The sequence below is a fragment of the Microcaecilia unicolor genome, chromosome 4 (assembly GCF_901765095.1).
Source record: "Microcaecilia unicolor chromosome 4, aMicUni1.1, whole genome shotgun sequence".
NCBI lineage: Eukaryota > Metazoa > Chordata > Amphibia > Gymnophiona > Siphonopidae > Microcaecilia > Microcaecilia unicolor.
The window spans coordinates 333,481,213-333,495,285 of NC_044034.1; the positions used below are offsets into that span (position 1 = coordinate 333,481,213).

Genomic DNA, 14,073 nt, shown 5'->3' on the forward strand with positions numbered 1-14,073 from the left:
TGGGAGTGAAGTGGAGGGAAATATGCAGGAAGGGAAGACTTGTTATACCTGGGGGGCAAGGGAGAGGGAGATATTGTCCTTTAATTATGAATTAATCACAATTAAGTTTTTAAGTAAAATGAAGCCCTACTCTGTAGCCATACTCCTGGCTGCTGCACATCTGTGTCAGTGTCTCACCTCCATCAGTACTGTCCCTTCAGATGTCTGCATCCCAAATGCATGGTTTTGCACCCCTTTTTAAAAATTGTACAGGTAATCTTAATTGTCAAGCACAGAAATGCTCATCCATTCCTCAAGCTTTCATAGATGACATTCCATTCTATCTTCTACTCCCTCAAGGTGTCCTTATATTGCAGATATCAATTTCATATGCAAAGAGACAAAAAAAAAAAAGCTTTTCCTCTAATGCCTCCACAATTATCACTCACAAAGATGTTAAGCAGAATCAGCCCCAGGAGAGATCGACGACATATTACATAACATACATACATAGTAGTTGATTGCAGAAAAAGACCTGCATTTTATGTGCGTACAACACCTTTTTGCAATAAAGATGATGTCAAACCTGTCTTTAAAAAATCTTTTCCTCCGAATTCCCTCTTCAGGGATCCATGGTATGCTCACATTCTGTGCGTCAGTGTGAACTTGGTATGGGCCTCTAATGACTTGTACAACCTGAGTCTTCCTACATCTGACAGTCTCCTTGTGTGTAAAGAACAAGACCAATTCAGAAGGAAACAGTGAATTAACTAACTGGAGAGTGAAAATAGCAAGCAATACCAACTTTCACATGACCTAGCTCACAGGAGAGAGCTGATCAATGTCCAATTAATCCGTGTTCACTTAGCAGCATGACCACAAACAGGAGTAAGTAATCTGCAGCTGCGCTCAAAACTAAAACTAACAATATGTGTAAAAATGCTATTTGATTTATGACAATAGAAAAACTTCAGAAAGCTTTAAAAAAAAGCTTATTGGTGCCTCAGGAATAAAATAAAACAAAGATACCCAGGAGTCTGTGAAGGCAATTGTGATGGTCCTACAAGCAACGCCAGGCTCAATCTCACAATTATCACTTCACCTAGTGCTGAACAGACCTGCTACTCATAAACGAAACATACATGAACCAGTCACTTCTGAGCCAAGGTCAGATTCACACAACTGGCAACAAATCCAGCTGCCCTGTTCTAAAATTGTGTCAGCTCATGCAGAACTGATCTGTAGGCCAGTCCCTCTTCTTTCTGCTGGTGTTTGCTATGGCCATTTACCATACAGACAAAAATTGCTTACATACCTAGGTCTGCTTCTGTGCTCTTCTTCATGTGTTTCTGCAGCTTTTTGGTTTGATCTTCAAGCCTACAATGAGGTTACAAACGTTTTCATACCAGAATATGAAGTAAGATTGGACACATGAACCCCGGCCTACGTGCATTAGCTCGCTTGGTGAGACAGAGACACATTTTCATTCTAGCAAGTCAGCAACACCTGCATCATATAGTCTTGCCCCAGCACTGCCCACTGATCTATTGTTGCTATTATTCTGATTTCCTTCCAAAGGTTATCGGGAATAACCATATCCTTATTGCTTCCCACCAGCCCTCACTAGCAACCTATCCTGCATTACCTCTTTCCTTCTACATCCCTTTCATTAGTGTGGTTGTAATACTTACTGTTGCAGTTTTCCATATTCCCGTTCAAAATCTCTCTCCACCTGCAGCACAAGGGGAAAAAAAATAAAACAAAACAGTGAGAAACATAGCCATTCCCTCCCCGTATCAGGACAGACCACTAGCACACATCCCTCATCCCATGTCAGGGCAGACATCACCACATCCCTCCTACATCTCTCACCACCAGCATGCTGAAAATCCAGGACATTTCTTCCATCCCTCTGCAATCGCAACTGAGAACACTAGCACAAAGAAGACCCCCCCACCACCACCAGGTGGGGACCAAGAAAGATCATAGCTCTCAGATATCATACTGGAGACATCCTGCTTTCCCTATTGCCCCCCCCCCCCCCCAAAAGCTATGGCTGTTCCAAGGTGCTGGCAATTATAAGGACTGTGGGGTCCAGGGATCAAACAATAGTTCTGCACCAGACACAGATGAAGACTCAGGTTTGTATTTCCACTTCAGTACTTACAAATCACACTTTGCATAGTGGAGCACAATAGAAAGTTAATGCATGTGTACAAGACAGCTGAGATACTGTCTACATCAGGAGGTCTCAATCTCCAGCAATACAGGCCTCATTTTTGAGATATCCAAAATGAATATTCAGCACATATATTTGCATACACTTAGGCAAACAACCAGCTTAATTTGCATTGATTACACTGAAAACCAAACGATTTGTAGCCCTCAAGAGCTGGAACCAAGAACGGGGGGGGGGGGGGGGGGGGGGGAATACTACAGCAAATGGGAATTATGAACCAAATAATAAAGGACAAACCTAAACCCCTAAAACAGGCAGCTAATTCTGTAAACTTTGCATTCACAGAGGGCTGGAGCTCCAGGAGGGTGACACTGCACAGTGAGCTAGCCACTGCAGTCAGCTACAGCAGAAGCTAAAGGCTGGCTTCAGTGGCATATGACATGGGATAGAAGGTGGGGAGGAGGTAGCTCAAATGCCTGAAAGAGCCCTGAAGCTCAGCAAAGACAAAAGGAAATATCAAGCCTATGAGTTTGTGTATGCTGAAGACCCGCCACATCCCCACCCCATTTTGGCATACACCATTTCCTGTTAATGAAGAGTAGACCTTCAGAATGCATATGGACTCAAAGGTCCCACACATCCTTTTGTTTTTAGAGTTGGTGCCAGCATGCCTGAAGAGACTCAGAAACACCAAGAGGGAGGAAGTCCTGGAATGGGGAGGACATGTGGAGAAGGGAGACGAGATGGGGAATTCCAGACTGCAAGGGGAGAGATACTGGACCATGGGTCAGAAGAGTAGCAAGGAGATGCTGGATGGCAGGAGGGAGGGGGAGAGAAGCTGGACTGCAGGTGCAAGGCATGATAGAGCCATGTGGGAGATGAATGAGAGGAAGATGAAAATAGACTTGGAGAGTGGTAAAAGGGGATAATCTGAGGACAGAAGAAAGGTGGTGGAAGCGATGACCAATAGGGAAGGTGCTGGGGCTAGTAAGGATCATGAGAGACAGATGAAAAGATAGATGACGGCCGAGGCAGGGTCATGTATACAGGGTGGAAATTTGGACATGGGGAGTGACTAAAAGGCAAAAGGAAATAAGAGGCTGGTGAAGCAGTGAGAAGGAGGATTAGGAAGAAAGTAAGAGAAGATGGAAAGTTGAGAAGATAGATAAGGTAAGAAGAGAAAGATTACAGACTGGAGGGTGAAATTAAGTAGATAGATAATGGAGGGAAGAGCCTAAAAGGAAATATTTATTTTATTTTAAAACATTTATAGACCACCTATAAACTAGGTAGTTTCCAATTGTTAGAGGCAGATGCAAGGAATGGCAAATCAACAAGCTTATATGTATAATACGTATTAAGGTGACCTTGGAAATTTTTAAATCAGATTTGCAGCATGCAATAAAAATGGAAATATTTCTGTCCCTGCCTGGCACATTTTCTTGGCCTTCAATTGTATTTCTTGATACACGAGAATGTCTTTTAAAAATGTTATCATTTAGGTACTTTTTAAATCTATCTAATCAGAGATCTTAAAACATGCATCGCTTGCCTTCAATATTTTTGCTATTTCTGCCAGTTTTTGGCCAGCTACCTTTGTATATAATCTTGATTTGAATGCATTTGTTGCAAAAAAAAAATTGTATATTCTCTCGTATTACTGAGTGTCTACTTAACAGTAGCTAGCCCTCTTAACATCTCCATTTCTGCTGTATAATATCTGCTGCATTGGATCCATTGGTTTCGCCAATAGCTGCATCAAGGTGTTATCTTCACTACCCTCAGTACTCGTTGTCTACCGTGATTTCACAGCCATGGGAAGGGCTGCAAAGATCCAGCCACGGGGTTCCTAGGGCAGAGTGGATCAGGCAGGTAGAGACTGCAGCACAATTAAAATCCTCTCTCCCTCCCAAACTGATTGGCAGCATGAGGAGAGCAAATCTGCTCTGAAATGCATCCTTCTCGTTTGACATATGTCAAAGCAGTCAGCCCTGAGGAAACAGAGGAAGAGTGCTGGGGGGGGGGGGCTGGAAATTTTATTGTGATTCTTTTACTGGTTTGTACACTACCTTTGACATTCCCTGAAAAAAGCGAAAAAGTGATATAAAAGTTTTTAAAATACACAAATGCATTTTAGTCTGTCAGATGTGAAATGGTGTAGGCCATATGCAGACTTAGAAGTGGAATGATACTAGGCTCCCTTCAAAAAAGGGGGGGAGGGAGGTCTCCTCAAACAAATGGTAATGGAACCTACAAGAACAGGGAAAATATTGGATCTGCTACTTTCAAATGACGAAAGCTAGAGTGCATATAGAGGGGTATAATTTTAGGATAAATTGATTATGCCACTCTACAGACTGCTAAATGAGTCCTCACCTGTGTCTTGTCAAAAGAAGTACTACTAAAATGACGTGAATGGGTCTGGTGGCAGAAGCATGGAATGCATTTCCAGCGTGGATGGTGGCAACAGGTAAAACAGTACCTGGGTTCAGGAAGGTATGGGATAAGCACATAGAATCCTCTGTTGCTAAAAGTATGCTTTTCTACCCAAGATAATGGAGTGGGGAAAAAAAAAAAAAAAGAGGGAGACAAAAAAAAGGATGCAAATTCAAACTGCCCACACTGACACAAAAGTCTACAGATACTTTCTTCCCCTGTGATTTGCGCTAGTTCTCAGAAAGGAGAGTACAGGTACACTTCCTCTTTGAAAACTGGCTCCGAGGAAATTCACCTGCAGACATAACCCTGTGGGTAAAATAATGCACATAGGTTTGAAATGCAATCTGTGTATGTTTTTTCCCTTTCTGACCTAAACACATCCTTGAGAACGCCTCCTCTCTGTGCAGGTAAAAGTACACATGGTAAGTAGGGCTTATTGCTGAGAAGGTTAACAATGTGACTCCTCTGTGGGAAATCCCTCCCTTAGATCTTTGTTAGAAGGCCAGTTTTTTTTCTTTGATATAAGAAATGTTTGTTTTAGTATTTTGTAAACTGTTGTTTGTGTGTGTTCATTACTAAAAAAAAAAAAAAAACCAGTTAAGTTATAGATTGGTAACAGCCTTATGCTGGAGTGGATCAAAAGGTGGTCTAGGTAGTTTTTGTATATTTTGTTGTCTATTTACTTATGATCTATACTTATATGTATGAATTTGTAACTTACCTTGAGCACTTGGGCTGAAATTAAAGTAAGTTAAAAAAATAAAAAAGCATCTAAATACAGGAAATGAAATGGAACAACGTGCGTACCTTTCCCTTGTAAAGGGAGTGCACACAGTGCTTTTACCTGGTACTTAACTGGCGTTTACATGGGTTAATGCTTTTTAAAATTTGTTCTCCCAAACACTGCCTTGCTAAGGAGAAATCTCACAGGTGGTAACACTCTGTGGCTGGCAGCTGGGATGCATCTTTAGCAGTGTGTAAAGACAAACTGGGCAGACTGGATGGCCAGATGGTCCTTTCTATGTTTCCATGCTGTGTTACTGTTACTGATTCTATATGCAGGTTTCTGGGTAAAGGAAGAAATACCAGCAAGGCTGGACAATTCCAAGGTAGCAGGCTGTGTATGTATCGAAAACTGGTGCTTAGTGCCAGGAAGTCACAGTTACAGCTACATTTGAGGGAGCTTGGAAGGAAGGAGAAGAACACAACAAAGAAGAGTCAAAACCAAACAAATTAACACCACTGAAATAACAAATATTGGGGGAAAAGTATTTTTCCTCCTGGATCCCGAAACAAGCTTTAAAAAAAAAAAAAAAGAATTCTAGCCTCAAATGTGTGTGGAGGAGTGGCCTAGTGGTTAGGGTGGTGGACTTTGGTCCTGGGCAACCGAGTTTGATTCCCACTTCAGGCACAGGCAGCTCCTTGTGACTCTGGGCAAGTCACTTAACCCTCCATTGCCCCATGTAAGCCGCATTGAGCCTGCCATGAGTGGGAAAGTGCAGGGTACAAATGTAACAAAATTAAAATAGATACTATTGGAGATTCTACATGGAATGTTGCTACTATTGGAGATTCTACATGGAATGTTGCTATTCCACTAGCAACATTCCATGTAGAAGGCTGTGCAGGCTTCTGTTTCTGTGAGTCTGACGTCCAGAAGATGTAGAAGAGACTTGATGACTTGAATATGTATACCAAGGAGGTAGGGGAAGGTACAATAGACATTTAAATTCTTCAGTCCCCTCCAAAGGTTTCAGAAAGGTTAAGTCTCCCAGTGAAAATCCACAGTGAAGTCCTACAACCTAAAGTGAAAGATATTCACCCTTTGGTCTCATACCAAAGTACAGATCATTTCATGGCCACAGTTCTCACTTTCTTGATTTGCCTCCTCTCTATTCAACTCACGGTGGACTCAGTTCATGCCCTTCTTAGCACCTTAGAAGCCTACTGTGATTAGGTAGATAGCGCATTAATTTCTGTACAACTGCCAGTTTCAAAATTTATGAAAGGCCTTACTAAACTATAATCTCCAAATCAGGAACCATGCAGCAAGCATGGGATCATGATAGTGTGCTCCTGCAGTTTAACAGAAATCCCTTTGAAACCATGAATAAATCCACACTCAAAATTCATATCCTGGAAAATACTCTTCCTGGTTTTCAACTATGGAACGCATTACCAAAAGCCGTGAAAACAACGTATAGCCACCTAAACTTCCAGAAATCTCTAAAAACTTACCTGTTCAAAAAGGCATACCCTACCGACCCAACTTAAATGCCTGAACCCTGCAACACTATGAAACCAAAGCACGTAATGGACATAACGCAACTCTTCCTCTATACGATTCCCTAATATGTCTGTTCCACATGAACCTCATTCTACCACAACATCACTGTGTAACTGTTTATACCGGAATTGAGTGGAGGAGTGGCCTAGTGGTTAGGGTGGTGGACTTTGGTCCTGGCGAACTGAGTTCGATTCCCACTTCAGGCACAGGCAGCTCCTTGTGACTCTGGGCAAGTCACTTAACCCTCCATTGCCCCATGTAAGCCGCATTGAGCCTGCCATGAGTGGGAAAGCACGGGGTACAAATCTAACAAAAAAAAAAAATAGTAGCACTCAGGTTAGTGTTACCCAGTGAAGCCACCCATGTGCTACATGGCACTCCATCTGCATCTGGCTCATTCTTATTCTTAGCTTATACTAGCGAATATGCAGGATATACAGGTTATTTCCTAATTCAGAGTAGTAGCATAATTAACACAGAGGAACTGGGTACACTAGAAGTCAAATGGACTGAATGAGCCTGAAGGGTCCATCCTTCTCTTGCAATACCATGACCACTAGCAGTGTGCCTACCATTACAAGCAACCCACCCTTCACTCCCTCAAGAGCACAGGCAATAAGGACAAAACAAAGGGTGGAGAAAGGAAACATGGTAGTGATACTGCAGAGGCCATGGTGTATCTGGGCTTGTACCTGAAGGCTACAAATCTCCAAAAACCAACTGGGTCAATGCTGGCAGGTTTATGGTGCACAGGTGCTGTCCAGCAGGCAACAACAGCCTCACTAGTTTTAGTAGCTGTTTAGGTTTAATCTTAGGAGGTAGCCTATAAGAGAAGCTAGGTGCTGTAATAAGTACAGTATCCTGTAGAAAAGCAGGTTGCAAACCAAGGAAGCCAGGACTCCAATCCCAATTTTCCCAATGACATCCTTTGTGACTTTGACAACAGGTCACTTCACCCTCCATTGCCTCAGGTACAACTAGATTATGAGCTTACTCAGGCAACGAAATAATCCATGTACCTGAACATATATCTTGCCTTGATCTCAGATTTGAGAAATGGCGAGTAATACATCTAAATTCAAATCTTCCAGGGGATAGAGCAGGTTTGCACGGGAAAGTCAGGACTGCCTAATACTCAGGTCCAGACCAACACATGGGCTCTGCTCTCAGCATCTTGCAGCAACAAGGGACACCAACAGTGGCTCTTTTCTGAGCACACGTATAATCACACATTCCTCTGCCCCTAGAAAAATGAATGATCTCCAGGGCATAGGAATTAATAGACAGCATACCGTGCACACACATTGCATATAGCACCTCCTCCTTTAAGCCCTTCTTTTGGCCACATTTTATACAGCTAGAATTTTAAAGTTGTTTACAAAAAAATAAGCAAAAAAAGACATTTTTAATACAGATAGCAAAACTAAAAAACAACACAAGTTACAAAAGAGGTTTCAAAAGAGTCCTCTCCCATGTCCACATTGCCTGCTCTGTGGAAGTCCAGGATACTATTGTTGTTGTTACATTTGTACCCCGCGCTTTCCCACTCATGGCAGGCTCAATGCGGCTTACATGGGGCAATGGAGGGTTAAGTGACTTGCCCAGAGTCACAAGGAGCTGCCTGTGCCTGAAGTGGGAATCAAACTCGGTTGCCCAGGACCAAAGTCCACCACCCTAACCACTAGGCCACTCCTCCACTCACCTAACCTGACCTACATTTATTCATTTAGTTCAAGGGAGAGGGGAAAAAAAACGTTACTCACAGTTTTGGGAATTATCTGTTTCTTGGGCTGCCCAATCTTGAATGGAATCCTAAACAGGAAAAAGAAAGAAAAGGAATTCAAACACAGTGACTCTAAAAATTATTATTAACCAATACTTAAGAACACAGATATGCCATGCTAGGAAACAGCCATGGTCCAATGAGCCCAGTATTCTGTGGCTAATCCAAGTCACTCGGATGTCCTCATTAGGATCCGCTGGATACACCCAATCCAGGTTGCTCATTCCCCAGAAAAATAAGAGCTAGCAAACCCTGCATTTATTTAGTGAATAGTTGTTAGAAACCCTCAAGTCATCTCAGAGAAGTGGAGTAACCTCTGCCATAAAATTCACTACCTGGGGAAAAAAACCCAATTAGCATCTTAAAACAAGAGTAAAGGGTAACTGTGATGAACCAGATGGATTTGTGTCCACAGAGCTGTTACCAGCTTTTACCACAGGAACACTGGCTCCCTGGTGGGGGATCTGCGAAACTGCTAGATATATGTTTTCCCCTTTCCAGGAGGAGTACATGACTTTCCTGCTCCATCATTTTCCCTAGTTGTAATACTCCTATACCTATAGGGGACACTCCATAATTAAAAACCAGTGACATTCTGGCAAAGACAGGCACAGCAGTTATTAATCAAGGCTTAGGCAGGAAGAAGGGGACTGGACAGGATGGGTTAAAGAATCAGAGAGAAGCCATTCCCTGCCCATAATAGGAAATATCCCAGATACAAACCAAAAGAAGAGGTCCAATCATCTGATTTTGTCCTTCCCAACTGCAGTCATTCATGACCCAACTGTGTAATCACCCCATAATAACCTTCATCCCATCCATACCTCCCCTCCGCTTTTAGCCCATGTCTGTGACAGTGGCTGCCGCCCTGCTCCAGTTATTGCTGCCTAGCAGACAGAGCTCCTGTAATGTTATATTATCAAACCCTTGGTGCAGAAGCTGTGAATCAGTGTGCGGTCAGCCAGAAATTATAGGCTTTCGTACCTAGAAGCTGAAAGTTGAGGAAGGCGTGTGCCAGATCCTTATAAAAGTAGGTATAAATATCTCTGTCAGGAAGAGAAACAGATACCTTTCTTTTTTTGGGTTCTGAAACTTTAAAACATTTTCCATACTTAGCCAAACCCCGCTCTCTCCATTACTATTTGGGGGGGGGGGGGGGGGGGAAGGTGGTGTCTCATTTTCCCACATTACCAGGAATGGATTGTCAACTTTTCCAATGGCCTGAAGGTATTTAAACTAAAAATCAAACACACCATTACCAGTAATCTCAATATAGTATGAAAATGGATTAAAAATGAGATATGGCTCTAGGGGGCCAGTCTAATGGTAGCTTAGCATTATACCATGAAGGAAATCTGGGTCTGGTTGCCAAGTCCAATATCTGTTCCTTGCACCAATCCTAGTCATTTTCAGGATGCACATGTACCAGGTTCCACAGGGGAGTTAGTCAACCGCTCTAAAGAAATCTCACTTCAACAGTAAGGGTTACACAAAAGAATGGGAAAAACCCAGGACAACAGACAATGAAGGCTCATAGTGCAGTAGCCATAGGGCCCTGTTTACTAAGCCGTGCTGTAGGTGTGCTAACTTTTTAGCACGTGCTAATGAAACATCCATATAATCCTATGAGTGTCTCTAGTGTTAGTGCGCACAAAAAAGTTAGCGCGCCTTAGTAAACAGGGCCCACTAAGGGAACTAGTCCTGCAAGCACATAAAATGTCTGCATTTCAACATCAGTATAACCCCCCCCCCCCCCCCCAATCTGCAGGCCTTAACCATCTATTCCATTTCTCATGCTGTTACCTCTCCTCATCTTGAACAGTCAGATGAGGCCAGTCCAAGGCCCATTGGTGGTAGCAGACTAAGTAGGGCCCAACTCAACACGTACTCACAGAGGCCCCATCTCCCACCTTACAAACAAACAATGGGACATAGCAACAGCAAGGAGAAAGCTGGAGTTCCAAGCCCTCTTCTGAGTTGTGCCCGGGGTTGCCTTCCTCTTCACCTTACCTTTCTTACACTACTGCTGTTACCTTTGGGCTTCCAGCCCAGCTGAGCAAGATAAAGCCACTGAGCAAAAGCAAAAATAAAGAACTGTGTGTGGAAGAACTGACCTTTCTAACAGCAGCTACTGAAGGAAGACATGCTACAACTCAGCACCAGGTACTACATAAATTCCACTATGTGAACAGTGATTTTCCACTCCATTATATCCCTTTCTCATTGCAAATTGATTCTTAAAGAACTTCCAAATAATGCTCCAAGGCAGCTTACAGAATTTGAAGTATTCCAACAATGCATTTCAAAGTAATCTGTCAGCTGGTTCTCTAATACACAGTTTTGGAAGCTGGTCCTGGAGTACATGCATATTCATTGTGGCTATCCTGAAAACCAGACTGACCAAGGCCACCCGTCTTCACTAATTTTCAAGTGGAGACCATGTCAGCAAACCTCTCCCCTCTAAAATATATATATATCTCAATATGAGAGCCAATAGCACAACAGACTGGCATCCCGCGCAAGGAGAAGCCCTCCAATGAAGTTGGCCCAGGCCCAGCTGCACAGGAGGACTCAGAATGACTCAATTAAAACAAAGGTTGTTCCCCTCATGCTCTCACTTTTGGCCCACTAGCTACCCCTCCCAAACCTCTTCCTCTTATTTCTTCTCCACTTGACTTACTCTCTCCTTCATTCAGCTGTCTTCCACATACACACACTTTCCCATCACACTTTTTTTCACCCCAATCCCAGCTACTTTCAACCCTCATCTGCCAGCTTTGCAGACTGGTTCTTTCCACAGTTTGTTAATCCCCTTTTTAAGGTTTGCTGCTGGCATCACTTCCAAAACAGCTATTTTTCTCTTCCAGCACCATGTAGCCAGTAGTGAGTTTGAGCCATATGGTGCCCGAACTCCTCTATGCAGTCCTGCGTGGCAAATGTTTTTTTTTTTTTTTTTTTTGGGGGGGGGGGGGTTGGTTAAGGGGTAAATTTTTGTGATTCTTTTCTGTATATCTGTGGGTGTTATGTTTCTTTATTAGGAAGGTTTTAATTATGCTCTGAATTGGATAGAGGCAGAATATAAGAGTTGTACCATTATTAGCCGAGCTTAGCCGAAATTGGGTGGCAGAGCCGGTGGCGGAAGGCGGGGATAGTGCTGGGCAGACTTATACGGTCTCTGCCAGAGCCGGTGGTGGGAGGTGGGACTGGTGGTTGGGAGGCGGGGATAGTGCTGGGCATACTTATACGGTCTGTGCCAGAACCGGTGGTGGGAAGCAGTGCTGGTGGTTGGGAGGCGGGGATAGTGCTGGGCAGACTTAAGTCTGTGCCCTGAAAAGGACAGGTACAAATCAAGGTAAGGTATACACAAAAAGTAGCACATATGAGTTTATCTTGTTGGGCAGACTGGATGGGCCATGCAGGTCTTTTTCTGCCGTCATCTACTATGTTACTATGTTATTATTCTCAGTCTTGTGAGAATACACAAGATTCGGGCACAACATGTCTCAAATTCACACAGACTCAAGTGGTGCACATAGAAAACAGAACAGCTGTTCTGAAGGCAGCACTAGTTGTAAATCTTTGGTGAAAGTACAGGAAAGCATGTACTAGGCCAATACTCGAGTCACATTTAGGGACAATGAAAGCTGCCATGTTTTCTGGGCCTTACAATAAAGAACACGGGACTAAGAAATTCCAAAATTGACTTGAGAAATACTGCTCTAATATGCATAATGTTGCAAATGCATCTAAAGCAAAACCCAGAGATTATATCTTGTTCATCTGCAGACTTAAATAAGCATATGACACTGAAAATACTGGAATAGTTCTCATGCGACTGGTATCGAATTAGATGTTTCTAACTAATAATTTAAATGTAAGGTTTGATGTAAGTACAGAAGTTTTACAGCTTTGCATCTTCCATGCTTTTGTCCCCTCATCTTTATCACTCACTTTTCCTACTTTATCTGTTTATTATTTTACCCTATGACCACCTGTCAGATCACCCAGGTGACTAAAATTCAATGCAACAACAAAAAGAAATGCAAACCAACGAAGCAAAAAAATAAAAAGCCTAAATTAAAAACGAGGAAAACAATAAAAGGTCAAAATAGCAAAAGCAGTTCAAAATATATATGTCTAAACTTGGCTGCCACTGCCATTTCCTTCTCTGTAATCAAGTATGCATCAGTAATACATTATACACAGACGTTTAACTAATTATACTAAGAAATTCATACCATAACTCTTAAGTCAGATTTGTCCCCATAGGAAACTTCTCATGGTTAAGGTAAAACATAACCCTTGTTTCAAGGCTTTCCTGCGGCTGTCTCTTAGTCCCTGCAATTGCCAAGACCCAGAAATGTCATCTTTCTGGTCTATCAGCATAAGCACCTGAATTGTTTTTACCTATGCTAACCGTCCAAGACATTTCATTCATTATCACAAACAAGAATTTGGAATTGTAGCAAGCCTACAGAACAGGATCGTCCTTAAAAATAAACATTAGCTGGAGAGAACTGATGCAGGCAGCGTACAGTTCAATAACATAGCTCCATATGGCTTTCACCTATTATTCCTCCTCCAGAGAGCCCTCTACCTCCGCCGGACCCTTCCCCCTCTCATTCTACTACTACTACTACTAATCATTTCTATAGCGCTACTAGATGTACGCAGCACTGTACACATTATATGCAGGTACTTTCTCTGTCCCTTGAGGGCTCACAATCTCTCTGTCCTCAGACCTCTTCTCTTTTCTCTCCCCCTTCTTTAAATCTCTGGCCCTCCACCCCCAGGTACTTTTCTTTCTCCTGTCTTTCCATCACCCCCTATCCCTTCCCGTGCCTTTACCTCCTTCCGTTTCCCTAGGGCTCCCACCTTTCCCTTGCCTCTGTCTGTACCCCTCCATCGCTTGGGCTTTTTTTTCCCCGCGCCCCTACTCACCAACTCATGACTACTCCACCATCTAAACTCCTTAGTCCCGTAGAGACCGCCAGCACTTCCGAAACAGCTTCCACTCAGCCAGCCCCTTCCCGGAAATACGTCACACTAACAGACGCGTCAGAGGCGATACGCGACGTGCCGCTCGCACATTCCTTGTCTCCATGGTGACGGAAGCCGCGAAGTCTTAACTCTCTGCCCCCCAGCATCAAATATATATTTGCCTCGTTTGTTTTGCACCTCCCTTTGGTTGCAGAGCAGTGTACTCCACCAGTGTCACCTAATTACAAGGGCCACATGCTGCAGTCCCTGATTACATTACCACATGCACATTACCGCTATTATAGAGATGCCAAGTCTCACTCATTAGGAATGTGTCACACTCATCCGAGGACTTTCTGGCTCTCATACTCTCTGAGCCAACTCTCTGGCTTCTTATCAATGTGTCAGACTCATTTGAAAGCTTTC

General features: G+C 43.1%; 1 protein-coding gene across 1 annotated transcript in view; it reads right to left on the reverse strand.

Moving 5' to 3' along the window:
• Window positions 1-13,692, reverse strand: part of BIN3 (bridging integrator 3) — a 29,698-nt gene extending 16,006 nt beyond the window's left edge. The window contains exons 1-4 of the mRNA XM_030202035.1: window positions 13,609-13,692; window positions 8,648-8,696; window positions 1,671-1,711; window positions 1,295-1,356 (exon numbers count right to left, since the gene is read on the reverse strand). Coding sequence (XP_030057895.1) covers window positions 1,295-1,356; window positions 1,671-1,711; window positions 8,648-8,696; window positions 13,609-13,616 — 160 coding nt within the window. The 5' untranslated portion in view covers window positions 13,617-13,692. The remainder of the gene's footprint in view (window positions 1-1,294; window positions 1,357-1,670; window positions 1,712-8,647; window positions 8,697-13,608) is intronic.
• Window positions 13,693-14,073: the final 381 nt, after the last annotated feature.